The sequence below is a fragment of the Salmo salar genome, chromosome 10 (assembly GCF_965601325.2).
Source record: "Salmo salar chromosome 10, fSalSal1, whole genome shotgun sequence".
Classification (NCBI taxonomy): Eukaryota; Metazoa; Chordata; class Actinopteri; order Salmoniformes; family Salmonidae; genus Salmo; species Salmo salar.
This window is the reverse complement of record NC_138300.1, coordinates 49,729,614-49,746,287: the sequence shown is the minus strand read 5'-3', so window position 1 is coordinate 49,746,287 and position 16,674 is coordinate 49,729,614. Positions and strand designations below refer to the sequence as shown.

The window sequence follows — 16,674 nt, the reverse complement described above, 5'->3', positions numbered from 1 at the left end:
CTGTGGTCTGTATCAGCTACAGTAGCAGAACAACACTGCCTGTGGTCTGTATCAGCTACAGTAGCAGAACAACACTGCCTGTGGTCTGTATCAGCTACAGTAGCAGAACAGCACTGCCTGTGGTCTGTCTGAGCCATTCTCTCCAGCCTGTGTCAGATTCCTGGAATAACTTCCCAGTGTTAAAAAAAGAAACTCAGACACAACCCTCTAACACCCCCCCTCCTCTAACACCCCCAGCCCCCACCCCTCCATGTCGAAAATGGGATAGCTCTCCTCTCTGAGTTTGACTGTCACTTCATAGTTGACTGTTAGAGTTGTTGACAGTTAGACAGTAAGGACTGTTCTACTGATAGATTTGAAATTCTCTTTGTTCATGTTATTGTGTTTTTATTCAGTGTTGCTTTAGTTAGGATGCGGGACTGAATGGGGGGCTCTGTTGCCCCCTGTGAAAAACCCGTCACCATGTCTAACAGTTTCCGCGGTTACCGTACTATTTCACAGCACCTAAATGACCTGAAGAAGGAGAACTTCAGTCTGAAGCTGAGGATCTACTTCCTGGAGGAGAGGATCCAGCAGAAGTACGAGGACAGCAGCCATGATGTCCACAAGAGGGTGAGTCTCACTGGGGCACTGAGGGGTGGAGGACAGGGGGTAGAAGCAGCCACGATGTCCCACAAGAGGGTGAGTCTCACTGGGGCACTGAGGGGTGGAGGACAGGGGGTAGAAGCAGCCACGATGTCCCACAAGAGGGTGAGTCTCACTGGGGCACTGAGGGGTGGAGGACAGGGGGTAGAAGCAGCCACGATGTCCCACAAGAGGGTGAGTCTCACGAGGGACAGAGGAGGGGGGTGCATGGGCAGGGGATGGGAGCTTCATGGGGGGAATAGCCATTTGTTGCTATTTTGCAATGTCATATGCGGTGTCGCTATGTGTGTGTGTGTGTGTGACAGAGAGAGAAGGTGAGAGAGTTTTGTGTGAAGGTCTATGCTGTGTGGTCTGGGTTCATCATACATCAACATGTTTATTTAGCTCCAGATAATGAACAAGTTATGCTAAGTCATGCAAATGAATGAATTCATGAATGAATACAGTAATCATGGCCCAGTGTATCTCCTATGGTTGTTTACAGTACATACTGTAGTTTCCAGCCCTCTTCCTGTTGACTGTTTATGCTGCAGCTCCCAGACAGTGATGATCACTTTACCTGTTTTAACAGGTCACAGACCTGTTTCTGAGTGTTAACTGCAGCTGTCAATTACACTGCCCTGTCTTTAGAGACTGATCTGAGCTCAGAGATAGTAGAGTAAACCCAGAGCAAGAGCTAATATAAAGAGCTAATATAAAAATAATTAGTAAACCCCTTTCAAATGGCCAAATCGCCCTCTAGTGGCCTCATGGGTATTTTTTGTAATTTCATAATTAATAAATGTAATTTCAAAATACTCGCCAGAAATGTGCTGTTTCTATGTCAAACAGTTTTGTTATATTTCAGTCTTTTGTGATGTTTATAAAGTGCAATATTGGGATGCGAACTCAAAATGTAATACATTTCAACATTTCAAATATCACACTTCTTCTTTTGTTTAAGCCCATAACCATGTGTGAGGTGTATACTTTTGTTTGAAAGTAGATTTGTTTAAGACTACCCAGAAACACTCTGTGTGACCCTGATTTAGCCCACTGCAGTAAAAGGTTAATAATAACTGGAATATGATTAATAGTGTGAACAGTGGAATGTCTTACATTAGATCACATGATCCCAAAGTTATACTGTATATTTATTTTGAAAAACAGACCTGGCCACTGGACAGGCAACTTGACTGATGTGGTTAAAACTGGTCGAGACCGGTCGTTGTTGCAAAGGTGATACCCCAGCAGCTGCTGTCTGGCCTGGGGGCAGTGGAGCCAATAGTTTTTGAGAAAATCCCTCCGACGCCACCAATCAGAGACCCCCCAGTGAACACCTCAGAGTTTCAAACAGATGTCAGCTTTCTATATCCACCCCTCTGACCTTACTGCAGGCTACAGTCAAATCAGGGATATGATATGCAGACATTTACTCTATGAACAGTTTATGCCTTATCATATGCCTGTAGCATATCTGCTGCAGTGAGACTAGCAGATCAGCTTTCTGTGTCAACCTCTGTGACCTTCTCTGACTGCAGCCTTAGACACCTAGCCTGGTCCCAGATCTGTTTGTGCTGTCTTGCCAACTCCACTGCTGTCATTATCAAATCAATGCAAAGGAGTTGGCAAGACAACACAAACAGATCTGGGACCAGGCTACTAGACACCTACAGCTGCTGTAATAAAACACTGGGTCGGTGATAATGTACTGTGTTGGCTGACTAGATGTTTACTTCATTAATATTCAACTTTGATATTACCCTTTGAAGCATAAAGACCATCTCTCTAGCAGCTCCCCCAGTAGAACTCATCTAACGGTTAAGTGCCTTCATGTTGTTATCCAAAGTATAGAAATAATTGTTATTGTGAGTATCATCAAAATATGATCATATTATAACAATAACATCAATGTTCTCCTTGTAATTCCGGGACTTATTTCTATGAAGTGCAGAGCAACGATTAAGGACCGACAGAGCGACAGGAACAACAATGTTTTGTGTCCAGACAAGCCATGACCAATACCAACAGAATCAAATCAGATTAAAACATATGATTGTAACATTTGTTTTGCTCCTTCTAAATGCCATAGCTACAAAGTATGTGCGGTTCACTTCGTGCACCTCCTGATTTATAATGTTGACAGTAGTATAATGTTGACAGTAGACAGTAGTCCAGTAATGTTGACAGAACAGAGACAGTAGTCCAGTAATGTTGACAGAACAGAGACGGTAGTCCAGTAATGTTGACAGAACAGAGACAGTAGTCCAGTAATGTTGACAGAACAGAGACAGTAGTCCAGTAATGTTGACAGACGGGGAGACAGTAGTCCAGTAATGTTGACAGAACAGAGATGGTAGTCCAGTAATGTTGACAGAACAGAGACAGTAGTCCAGTAATGTTGACAGAACAGAGACGGTAGTCCAGTAATGTTGACAGAACAGAGACAGTAGTCCAGTAATGTTGACAGAACAGAGATGGTAGTCCAGTAATGTTGACAGAACAGAGACGGTAGTCCAGTAATGTTGACAGAACAGAGACAGTAGTCCAGTAATGTTGACAGAACAGAGACAGTAGTCCAGTAATGTTGACAGAACAGAGATGGTAGTCCAGTAATGTTGACAGAACAGAGACGGTAGTCCAGTAATGTTGACAGAACAGAGACAGTAGTCCAGTAATGTTGACAGAACAGAGACCGTAGTCCAGTAATGTTGACAGAACAGAGACAGTAGTCCAGTAATGTTGACAGACGGGGAGACAGTAGTCCAGTAATGTTGGCAGAACAGAGACAGTAGTCCAGTAATGTTGACAGACGGGGAGACAGTAGTCCAGTAATGTTGACAGAACAGAGACAGTAGTCCAGTAATGTTGACAGAACAGAGACAGTAGTCCAGTAATGTTGACAGACGGGGAGACAGTAGTCCAGTAATGTTGACAGAACAGAGACAGTAGTCCAGTAATGTTGACAGACGGGGAGACAGTAGTCCAGTAATGTTGACAGAACAGAGACAGTAGTCCGGTAATGTTGACAGAACAGAGACAGTAGTCCAGTAATGTTGACAGAACAGAGACAGTAGTCCAGTAATGTTGACAGAACAGAGACAGTAGTCCAGTAATGTTGACAGAACAGAGACAGTAGTCCAGTAATGTTGACAGAACAGAGACGGTAGTCCAGTAATGTTGACAGAACAGAGACAGTAGTCCAGTAATGTTGACAGAACAGAGACGGTTGGTTAAGGGCTTGTAAGTAAGCATTTCACATTAAGGTCTACACCTGTTGTATTCGGCGCATGTGACAAATACAATTTGATTTTTGATTTGTGTGTTTATTATGCTTGTCTGCGTGCGTGCATTCCTTATGTGTGTGGGTGTAAATGTCCATACATGCAGTGTATGTGTCAGTACGCTCATACGGTTTACAGAGTAACAGGTTTACAGAGTAACAGGTTTACAGAGTAACAGGTGAGCAATTGAACATGTCTTTGTTATGAGTTATACATCATACTCTGTATCTAACAAGTCACTTGAGTCCAGTATTCCCATAGCCATTAACACACTGTTACTGTCCTTCTCCAGTACCTGGGGTTATAACTGTCCCTGTTGCTGTGGGCTGGGGGCAGTAGGGGGAAGAGAGGGGAGGGAGTTAGATTGGGGGAGGGATGGGGGGCTGGGGGAGGGATGGGGGACTGGGGGAGGGATGGGGGGCTGGGGGAGGGATGGGGGGTTAGTTAGGGGGCTGGGGGAGGGATGGGGGGGCTGGGGAGGGAATTAGCATGTGTTATATCCCTCTATGCTATTAATAAACCTGCTTCACTCTCATATCACTGAGATATGGGTTGTGTACTTTGGGAGATTCATTTTGTATACTGTATTATGAAGCTAATCTGACTCAATTCATGCCTCTTAACAGAATTGAACAGCTACACAATTTTTTGTTTCATTATATATTACATATGCACAGTTCATGGTTTCTATATGATATATTGTTGTTTTGTGATTTGACGTGTTTCTCTCTGTGTGTTCCAGAACATTGAGTTGAAAGTGGAGGTGGAGAGCTTGAAGCAGGAACTCACAGAGAAACAGGAGATTCTGAACAAGGCCTTGTGAGTAAACTACCATGTCATTGCACAGACAGATACTAGTAGTGTACAGTAGTGTACAGTTGATCTCTATATTCACACAGAGGTAATAAATCCCCCCTGTACTGTCCAGTCTGGTCCTCAGATAGATTCCTGCTGTTCACTCTTCAGACTACAGCTGCCCTCAGGCCTTGAGGGTGCTGGTCTTATACTAACCCATCTTAACCCTCCCTCTGTCATGTAGACTCACCTAACAACAGCGTTAAAGCCCGTAGGAATGCCTGGTGGGGAAGGCCAGGCTCTGACATGCTTTTGAAGAGTATGAAGTGCCCTCTGTGGATAGTTGGACTAAAGATAAAGGGATAAGGGAGAGATGAAGTGAGAGGACGATAGTGAGAGAAGAGGGGTAGCCTGTCGGTAAAATGAAGGAGAGGTAGAGACGGAGGGAAAGGGTGATAGGGAGAGGAGGGTAGTCTGGGTTGTTTTGCTGAGCCAAGGAGTATTTGAGCACCAGCACCTGTCTGTAAATAGAGCAGCTGTCTGTCTCAGTGTCTCTCAGTGGTAGAGATATATCTCCTTAGATACAACATACTCTATACTACTGGTATTCTAACTTGTTCAGCGGGCACCCCATTTTTTCCACCCAAATTTCTGGGGACCCCATTTTTTCCTCAAGAATTTCTCGTGACCCCCCCTACACCAAATCTAATGCCACAACCTTAAAATTGGTAAGTTTAGATTTTTACATGAAAATAACCTTCAATTCATTGAATTTTAATCTCTTATTAAAATGAAAAGAAACCAATATGTATATTTACTCAATAAAATATATATTTATCTTTCTCAAAAATATATATTGTCCCATACAATAATCTGTGACCCCACGAGGGGCCGTGACCCTGACTTTGAATATCACTGCTCTATACACTCTCATATATCTCCCTTTATAAGGTTGGTTCTAAAGTAGAACCTTCCCTCCTTCATCGTCTATCTACTCCAGATATTCTTACTTTACTAAAAATCCATTCAAATTCATTCATCTTAATGGTTGTATTTTTTGGATTATTGTTCTCTCTATTTACAGTACTAAATGTTAGATTCAAGAATAATAGTGTTACACAACTTCTCATAGAAGTACTCCATACCTAATTACATTAAGGAATAAGTCTGGGAACAAATCACTAGGTTAATGTTTTTATTGGTGGGAGGGAAAACATTGTGGTCTTTCATCGACACACCGAAACTCCGTTGAGCATATCAGACCATCATTTAAATGGTGAAGAGCAGGAAGCCACTGAAGGTGCTCTTATTCTCTGAACCACCATACATTCGGTAGTTTACAGGGAGACGCACGTGAACCACATCTCCCACCCAGTGGCGGTTCTAGACCATTTCAACTGGGGGGGCCAAGCTGGGGCCAGTTGTACTGTTAGAGGGGCCAGTTACATTAGACGTTATTGTTGTCATATCGTTTTCTTCACTGCATTGTAGGCACTAGCAGGCAAAAGACCATGTACATAATGCAGATGCATGTGGTACGATACTGTTGTGTTCCGCCTAAAACCGTCCCTCTAGAAAATGTGTGGGTTAAATTAGTGTTCTGCATTGCCACTGTCCCTAATAACGGATGTAAAAAAAGAACGATAGCAAAAATTAGTTATTTAAAAATTATTTCATACTCCACATTTAGGGTGGCCACAAGGGGGTCCAAAATTGTTGTCACAGGGGCACTTTTAGAAGTAATGGGTGTTTTTTTTGTGCAGGACTTTTCCTCTATCATAGGAAAATTATTTGTCAGTAATATTAATGAAAAGGTATATTCTATACTTAACATCATTTATTGGAGTTCTATGTACCAATTTTAATTCATCAGCACTGTATACAGAGAAATAATGACTTAATAAATCAATTAAGTACTTTGTCAAGACACAGTGAAATCACTCCAACACTATAGCCCAGGAGGAGAATGGGTACAGAAAAGGGTCAGTCCCTTTAGACCAGGGGGTGTCCTCTCTCTCTTTCTCCCTCTCTGTCTCTCTCTCTCCCTCTCTGTCTCTCTCTGTCTCTCCCTCTCTCCCTCTCTCTCTCTCTCTCTCTCTCTCTCTGTCTCTCTCTCTCTGTCTCTCTCTCCCCCTCCCTCTCTGTCTCTCTCTCTCTCTGTCTCTCTCTTTCTGACTCTGTCTCTCTCTTTCTCTCTGTCTCTCCCTCCCTCTCTGTCTCTGTCTATCTCTGTCTCTCTCTCTGTGTCTCTCTCTCTCCCTCTGTCTCTCTCTCTGTCTCCCTCTCTCTCTCTCTCTGTCTCATTCTCTCCATCCCTCTCTGTCTCTCTCTGTGTCTCTCTCTGTCCCTCCCTCTCTGTCTCTGTCCCTCTCTCTCTCTCTCTCTCTGTCTGTCTGTCTGTCTGTCTGTCTGTCTGTCTGTCTGTCTGTCTCTCTCTCTCTCTCTCTCTCTCTCTCTCTCTCTCTCTCCGTCTCTCTGTCTCTCTTGCTCTCTCTCTTCTGTGATTGTCATTAGATTTATAAGAGATTTATAAGAGGACCACAATGCAGTAAAGATAAATCCTCTTCTGTTGCCTTGTTAGATGTAGAAAGCAGGGAAGCATCAGTCCCTGGATTACATTCTATAATACACTATCACTCTCCAGTGAGACTGGTTGTTAGATTTTAAACGTTGGAATAGTAAAATACACAGGCTACAACAAACGACATACTCTGCAGTACAACAGACATCAACAGAAACATGGATCATTTTTATATGAACATATGTTATGTAAATAGAGGTACAGGATGTGATATTTTCATTCTGCGATGTGTCTTTTATATTTCTGCTGTATCGCTGTGAACCTGTGCTCTGACAGGTCGATGTCTGAGAGCCAGACCAATCAGAATGAGGAGGAGCAGCAGCGTGGCTGTGAGGCGAGGCAGCAGGAGATCAGCCACATGCAGGAAATCCTGGAAACCAAGGTCCAGCTGCTGCAGGAGGTACACACGCACACATTAATACACACACTGATGCGGTTACATTTCACTGACACTCCTCAATCCTGTTTGCATGTATCCACTCCTCCCACACCTAATACAGTGCTCCAGTAATACTATTGTAAATATACTGTACACATCTCCCCTCCTCAAACCTGATGCATTGTGTCATAAACAACCCTCCATAACTAAATGTTAATATACTATTGACATGACCACTCTCCTCCTCTGCTGTCATGTTGTCAGGAGGTCCAGCTAGCGCGGGCCGAGGCTGAGAAGATGGCTTCTCTAGCAGAGGAAGAGTCCCAGCGCTGCCTGGTCCTGGAGAGAGAGATGATGATGAAGATGGAGGAAGAGGTGGACGAGGAAGAGTGTGAGGGAGGGTCACTAGGAGCCTGGCTGCAGAAGGAGGCCTTGGCAGAGAAGGAGAGGTGAGGATGGAAGACAGGTGGTTATTGAGGCATGACTGGCATGCCAGTGTGGTGTTTCTCTCAGAGTAATGTGTGGCTTTAATACAAGAGACTTCCTCTACTGCCTACCGGTCGTATTATACAGCTGAGAATGTCTGGCACTCACATTAGTATTGACATTGGCATTGGTAGCCTATTAGCCTTGGTAGGCCTATTAGCATTGGTAGGCCTATTAGCATTGGTAGGCCTATTAGCATTGGCATTGGCATTGGTAGGCCTATTAGCATTGAGTGGCCTATTAGCGTTGGCATTGGTAGGCCTATTAGCAGTGGCATTGATTCACATTGACTTTGACAATGACATTGTCATTCACACACTGATAAGAATGACAGTGCCAGTCGTGCCCAACATACTGTCCTCTACTGAACCAGGGGTATGGGATCACATATCAGTCCAAGAGGTGGTGCAGTACAGTACTTGCTTCATGAGGAGCTTCAGCCCAACCATCATAAAACATACGCGCTCTAGGCCCCAGCCTAACCGTGGTGCTTTAAATAGTGAACATTTATGTTGTTGACCTCTCTCTCTCTCTCTCTCTCTCTCTCTCTCTCTCTCTCTCTCTCTCTCTCTCTCTCTCTCTCTCTCTCTCTCTCTCTCTCTCTCTCTCTCTCTCTCTCTCCCTCTCTCCCTCTCTCCCTCTCAGAGTAATAGAGGAGCTGACTGAAGAAAGGAGGTTGCTGAGCCACAGGGTCGGAGAGCTGGAGGTCAGAGTTCACGACCTCTCCTCTTCCCTCCAGAAGAAAGACAGCGATGCAGAGGTAAACAAAAACCCACAATTGAAGTGGGATCAAACCGGGTCACATAGAGTACACAACTACTGTATATATCTGGTATACACAACCCATCAGCATCTCTCTCTCATCTCTCTCTCTTGCTCTCTCTCGCTCTTTCTCGCTCTCTCTCGTTCTTTCTCTCTCTCTCACTCTCACACCATTCATTTACAGTTCATGATAAACAGTATTTAGTACAGAAACAGATGCTACACACATCTTCTCACAAATCCTAACCGGTCCACAAATATGAAGCCGGGTGACATTTAGTATTATGATTTGGGGCCTAGTACTGGTTTGGATATTTGATCGGTCACGCGAGGGCCAAATCTACTGTGCTCACAGCTAGCTATTGAGATATGGGTCACTGTTTAGCCATACCTCTCCTCCCCCTTGTCCCCTTACCTCCCCCATCTCAATTGCAAGAACGGCTGAATGGCTGAACCCAGATGGTTGGTTGAGATACTGTTACCATATCTGTCCTGTATTTCTAAGCATGTTGTATATAGGTCAGTGGAACCCCGGCACCTCATGCCACCGTGGCACGCTAGGCTAGCACACCTCATCACATGGCTAGGATAGCAAACCTCATCACAAGACAAGGCTAGCACACCTCATCACAAGGCTAGGCTAGCACACCTCATCACAAGGCTAGGCTAGCAAACCTCATCACAAGACAAGGCTTGCACACCTCATCGCTCGGCTAGGCTAGCATACATCATCGCTAGGATAGTACATCTCATCGCTCAGTTGGGCTAGCACATCTCATCACAAGGCTAGGCTAGCACACCTCATCACAAGGCTAGGCTAGCACACCTCATCACAAGATTAGGCTAGCACACCTCATCGCTAGGATAGCACATCTCATCGCTCAGCTAGGCTAGCACATCTCATCACAAGGCTAGGCTAGCACACCTCATCACAAGGCTAGGCTAGCACACCTCATCACAAGATTAGGCTAGCACACTTCATTGCTAGGATAGCACATCTCATCGCTCAGCTAGGCTAGCACATCTCATCACAAGGCTAGGCTAGCACACCTCATCACAAGGCTAGCACACCTCATCGCTAGGATAGCACATCTCATCGCTCAGCTAGGCTAGCACACTTCATCACAATGCTAGGCTAGCACACCTCATCACAAGATTAGGCTAGCACACCTCATCGCTAGGATAGCACATCTCATCCCTCAGCTAGGCTAGCACACCTCATCACAAGGCTAGGCTAGCACACCTCATCACAAGGCTAGCACACCTCGTCAAAAGACTATAGACTAACACACCTCAGCACCACCATGATACGGAGAATCACAGATGGAGTTTATAGATTGTATGCAGCAGGACTCACGAGTGCCTCCATGTCTATTTTTAATCCTAGAATGTAGTAGGATAGTGGAACTCTATGATATTCTGATAAGAAAATATGACCCTTTTCACAGAACGTCATGCAATGCAATCCTGTCATTCATATATTTGTTTTCACATTTTTCTGAGGAACATCAGATTGAGTATGATGACCATCCTTATTGTCCACAGTTGCTGCGGGGTGAGATGAGTCGGAAGAACAGCTGTGTCCAGCAGGAGATGCAGGTATGTAGGGCAGAAATACTTCCATCTGATCCTATGTCTGTTGTGGGAATCTGAAGGGTTATGGTTCCATTGGTTTGACATATGCTTTTGGAGTATGAACATGCACACACACAGAGACAGGAACACTGGTGAAGTGGGCTGCAGTAAATGATGATAAACTGAAGTTTGCGAGATGAGGGATGGAATTCAAGGCCTGTAGCCAGCGTTGCCGAGACCAGTGTTTGATAGCAAGGCAATGGTATGTGAGAACCGTGCAACTCCTTCCATGCTCCCTGCAGGGACAAATGGTCGGAGGTTGCCCTCTGTTGGTACCCAATGCAAACTGAAGGTAAAATAGAGGACATATTGCATATACACACATGCTACTGAGGGGAGAACGGCTCATAATAATGTCCGGAACGGAGCTAATGGAATGGCATCAAACACCTGGAAACCATCTGTTTAATGTATTTGATACAATTCCACTCTCTCCACTCCAGTTATTACCATGAGCCCGTCCTCCCCCATTAAGGTGCCACAGACGCACATGCTGTTACACAAATGCATAAGGATCACAATGCTTGGTGCATTTGGGTCACTCAGAAATATTGTTCGACATTAAAATCTCTCCCTCTACAGTATTGAGCATATCTAGCTGGGTTTCATGATTACGCTGTATTATACAATCTCGCTTGTTGCCATGGCACTGTGAGAAAATTATGCAATGTTGTCTGGTTTGGTTGTTATGGGACTTGAATTTCATATTGAGATGTATTCTTCTACAGTATTATATTCTTCTATTCCTGTTTACTTGCATCATGTGTTACAGCTAATCAAAAAGATGGGGTCATGTTGATGTAAATGTGTCACACACACACACACACACACACACACACACACACACACACACACACACACACACACACACACACACTTATTTCAAAGGTTAAACTGGGTCTCCTAACTCACGGCAGCTATAATTACAATCACATAACAGTCTGGCACTTCTGTCTTTTAAAAGGCCATGATGTAAGTGCATTTTAATTACGGAAGGAATGAATCGGTTGTTTACATGGCACACCAACAAAAGAGACACCCCAAAAGGGACATTTATTTAGTCACCCTTTCTTGACTCTTTATTTCTGTCACTTACAGAGAAATGAACAGTGGAGTAATGACTAAAGAGACGTTGTTATTCCCACTGATTAGGATTAATAGAGTTTTGATTGCGTTGATCGTTAGGGTCGATCGCTGTTATGACGTCTCGTCTCCAGGATTAATTTATTTGAGCTTTTTGGGTGAGAAATGTACATTAGAGGTTAGTACACTTGAGTTCCCAAAGGTCTGCTCCCTCTGGAGAAAACAAATCAGGACTGATCATTTTACATCAACATAAACAACACTCGTAATGAAAGATAGGGTGCTGGGTGGGGAAGATTCATGCTCTTACTGCACGGGAAAGCCTTGGGGTTCTGAGAGGCAGGATTTAGGCTAAACTCCCATCAGTGCATCACACAGTATTATGTGATTGGTAGGTAGCAGGGACTCTCTTCCCCTTATACCTCCTTGTTTTTGGCTGATGTGAGGGCCTCCGTGTGAAGGCCATAAGCCTGGGTGCTGCTGGGAAATTCCTGCCTCAGGGTACAGATGAACTCATTCTAACGTCGTAGCCTATGACTTCAGCAGAGTGGAAAGACACGTTTCAAGTAAATGAACATGAAATGGTGGCCTAATTCTAAGTTTCAAGCACACAGTGACACACACACACACACACACACACACACACACACACACACACACACACACACACACACACACACACACACACACACACACACACACACACACACACACACACACACACACACACACACACACACACACACACACACAGTTGCACAGCTCAGAAGCTAACTTGTTTAGATGTTATATTATATTAGGCTATGCCTTCATATTTATATTATGCATTATAATAACCAGGGTATAATGGGATATGGCTTTTGTCATAAAACAGATAATCAGATACTGACTATCTCTATTGGCATACTTTTTAGGCCTATAGTAATTTCCACCTTATCTATCTTATGAATATCTATAAATTGTGGCGGGAGGATCTAAAGGAATAATAATATAAATGTATTTGGGAGGAAAGTATATATGGTTTAATGGTAACATAATGTGATGTTTTTAGACTGTCAGGCAGGCAGGAAGGTCTTATGCCCAGGAGGAATCTATCATCCCTGTTTCAGTGAAATGGTACCTTCCAGTGCAGCCTGGTCTCATAGACTAGATGTAACATAGTACATGTAGATCCGGGACTCTCAAATGAGTATATGTTACATTTGGTATGGTTACATAAAACAGAAGGTTACTTGAGGTCAGATTGGGTGAATGGGCATATAACGCAAACGTCTAGCAACCCAAAAGTTGTGTGTTCGAATCTCATTATGGACAACTTTCAAATTTTTGCTAATTAGCAACATTGCAAGTACTTACTACTTTTTAGCTACTTTGCAACTACTTAGCATGTTAGATAACCCTTGCCCTAATCCTAACCCTTTAACCTAACTCCTAACCTTAGCCTAGCTAACGTTATCCAGCTAACTAATGTTACCGTTAGCCACTTAGCTAATGTTAGCAACACCAAATTGGAATCGTAACATATCATATCATATCATATCATATGTTTTGGGGACATATTGTACATTTTGCAATTTTCGTAACATATTGTAACAAATAGAATTTTGTAACATATCATGCAAATTAGAATCACAAATTAATACATACATATGAAACGTAGCGTATCACTAAATGGATGAATCTCTGATGTACGTACAGAATAATACGAAATGCTCTGAGACCAGGTTGTCCAGTGTGGCTGAATCTCTGTCAACGTTTCCATCTCGCCCTGTTCGGTAGACTACCTCGGCTAATAAACTATGCACGTTAAAACCCGTGGAAACCAAACCTCCCGTTCCATCCTCATCACACCGTCCGGTGAACTGCTATCATGGAGCCGAAAAATAACGGGACAACGATGTATTTTTGATAAGGACGTCTCTGCTACCGTCTTTTCGTTTCGGGTGGTGAATTCCGTGTTCGTGTCGGATTAGCCGCGATGAGATAGTGGAACTGTCATTTTGTTGTCTTAGATTAGCACTGTTAGAAAATATGAGATTACATCGGCGTTTCGGCAGTGAAACAAAAATAGCCTGACAAATTTTGTTTGATTCTGTAACCAGCAGGTTTGATGTAATGTATCTATCAAGTTGATTACATTTTGTATCATTGACGAACTGAAAGTGCTGCAGCCCCTGCCGCAGACAGTGACATTGTTACAACGACAATGACACTGGATTTTTATCTGCGCTCATCACAAATGAAAGACGTCTCTTCCTTATTATATTCCCTATTGACTATGTTTGATTACAGTCTATATTCTTTAGATGACATTGAATAGAAGTCATCGCGTTGATATAGAAATGATTGCGCCCTTTCAAAGCACTGCAATGCGATGGTATACCCGTTTCTGTAATGCCGTTCTTCATCGAGGATGCAACAACGAGGAGTTTTTACCAACAGCAATATGGCACAATGCACTGGTATATGTATTAGGCTAATATTGGCCTGTTTATTTTGAAGATAACTTTTTTAATTTAGGTATTTTATTAGGATCCCCATTAGTTGTTGCGAAAGCAGCACATTGAAGAAAACTACATGAACATTGCACAGCTAAATTATTTCAATCAATTGGTTTATTGATGGATTATTGATATCCAACCTGTTGGTACAATACTATTTATTGCCTGAGCAATCAGAACAGATATTATCTGTTATGTTGGACGTCAAAATGAAGGAGGTGTGTCGGATCTGTGCCCGCGAGCTCTGCGGTAACCAACGGCGATGGATCTTCCATCCGGCCTCCAAACTCAACCTGCAGGTGCTGCTGTCCCACGCCCTGGGCAGAGAGCTGACCCGCGACGGCCGTGGGGAGTTCGCCTGCTCCAAGTGTACCTTCATGCTGGACCGCATGTACCGTTTCGACACAGTGATCGCCCGTGTGGAGGCCCTGTCTCTGGAGCGCCTGCACAAGCTGCTGCAGGAGAAGGACCGGCTTAGACAGTGTATAGGAGGCCTGTACCGGAAGAACAATACTCAGGACCAGGCCCGGGATCAGACTGGGATGGGGATGCGGCTGGGGGGTACTGGGGAAGGAGAGACAGAGGGTGGTGGGCGGTCTGAGGGTGACTCCCCTGTAGTGGACCTCTCAGCCCTGCAGGAGGCCAGGTACAGTGCCCTGCTCCAAGACGACCTGGCCTACTCTGTGTACGAGTCCTGGGCCGACCACGAGGACCAGCAGAGCCCAGCCCCAGACCCCCAGCACCACACCCAGCATCATCACCCTCAGTGCACAGGATCGGAGGCTCTCTCTGGGCATCGCTCCAGGCGGTGCAGGGGATGCGCCGCTCTCCGTGTGGCCGATTCTGACTACGAGGCTGTGTGTAAGGTACCTCGGCGGGTGGGCAGGAGGAGCACGTCTTGTGGACCCTCTACTCGGTACTCAGGCAGCACCATGGGGGACGAGGAGACCTCCACAGGGTCAGAGTCCACACCTGTCCCCTCCGAGTCCCCTCCCATGGAACCAGAGAGCGACAGGACGCTGTGTGATGGGGACCCAGAGAGGATGACCCTCAGCCCGGGCACGTCGGTTGAATCTCTGGACACAGCTGTGGGCGTGGCTCAGCCCTGTGCCACCCACCGAGTGGAAGAGGAGAGAGAGAGAGGAGAGAAGGACCCAGGGAGGGTTCAGAGGAGGGGCCCCCACCTCCAGTGGGATGAGGCCCCCAGGGACAAGTCAGTCTCTGGGTTGACCCTGGAGCTGGCGCTAAGTCTAGTGAGGAACTGGGAGTACAGACCTCTAAAGTCCCCTCAAGGCAGCAAGCTCCCTATCCTAGTTAAACCCAAACTGGAGACGGGTCTCCCCCAGTCCCTCAGGACCCCAGACTATGAGCTCTACTCCCACCCTGCCATCCCAGATCTGGTGACCCCCAGCAGTCAGCAGGAGCTACAGACAGAACTGTCAGCGATGGAGGAGCAGTGGCTGGATGACTATGTGCAGTGTGGGCCCTTCCGCTTCCAGCAGGTAGCTAGCAGGGCAACCACCGGCCCCAGGCTCTTAGATCTGGAACTACCAGATCAGCTTCTATGGGCCTGGCCCTGTATAGAGCTTAGTTCTGACAGTTTTCCCCTGGTGATTTGTAGAATGTCCACATAGTCTGTGATATTGCAGTTGAGATGGATCCTCTCCAGCTATCTGCAGTTTCTATGTCTATTATTTAATATGAATGAACAAGGCCAAGGCTTTTGGCCGTATTTGATTGGCTTTTTTAGTCATCCCATTAGCCATCCACCAATCACACAGCTGAACACAGCTGCCCTTTGATTACCACTCTCATCGCTATCCTAGCAACATGGCCGTAGCCATGGCAGCGGTTGCTATATGAATAACGATGCCTCGTGTTAGACAGGCTTTTTGTCATGTTAATAGTTAGCCAGTTGCTGGCCTCGTCTGTCAGGCTCATAGTGTAGACATACACTACCGTTCAAAAGTTTGGGGTCACTTAGAAATGTCCTTGTTTTTTAATGAACAACACCAGTCTCAACGTCAACAGTGAAGAGGTGACTCCGGGATGCTGGCCTTCTAGGCAGAGTTCCTCTGTCCAGCGTCTGTGTTCTTTTGCCCATCTTAATCTTTTATTTTTATTGGCCAGTCTGAGATATGGCTTTTTCTTTGCAACTCCCAGAGTCGCCTCTTCACTGTTGATGTTGAGACTGGGGTTTTGTGGGTACTATTAAATGAAGCTGCCAGGACTTGTGAGGTGTCTGTTTCTCAGTACTTGTCCTGTTGCTCAGTTGTGCACCGGGGCCTCCCACTCCTCTTTCTATTCTGGTTAGAGACAGTTTTGCGCTGTTCTGTGAAGGGAGTAGTACACAGTGTTGTACGAGATCTTCAGTTTCTTGGCAATTTCTCGCATGGAATATCCTTCATTTCTCAGAACAAGAATAGACTGACGAGTTTCAGAAGAAAGTGCTTTGTTTCTGGCCATTTTGAGCCTGTAATCGAACCCACAAATGTTGATGCTCCAGATACTCAACTAGTCTAAAGAAGGCCAGTTTTATTGCTT

General features: G+C 44.9%; 1 protein-coding gene across 6 annotated transcripts in view; it reads left to right on the top strand.

Annotated features, from left to right (window-relative positions):
• The first annotated feature begins 281 nt into the window (after positions 1 to 281).
• pde4dip (phosphodiesterase 4D interacting protein) overlaps positions 282 to 16,674 on the top strand; it is a 103,714-nt gene continuing 87,321 nt past the window's right edge. For 4 of the 6 annotated variants that reach the window (XM_045687853.2, XM_045687855.2, XM_045687854.2 and 1 more), the window contains exon 1: positions 13,359 to 15,632. In XM_045687853.2, coding sequence (XP_045543809.2) covers positions 14,325 to 15,632 — 1,308 coding nt within the window. In that variant the 5' untranslated portion in view covers positions 13,359 to 14,324. Of the gene's footprint in view, positions 613 to 4,650; positions 4,728 to 7,560; positions 7,685 to 7,927; positions 8,113 to 8,794; positions 8,910 to 10,456; positions 10,511 to 13,358; positions 15,633 to 16,674 lie in introns of those variants that run through there. The other 2 variants (XM_082957049.1, XM_045687856.2) reach the window with 1 other exon arrangement.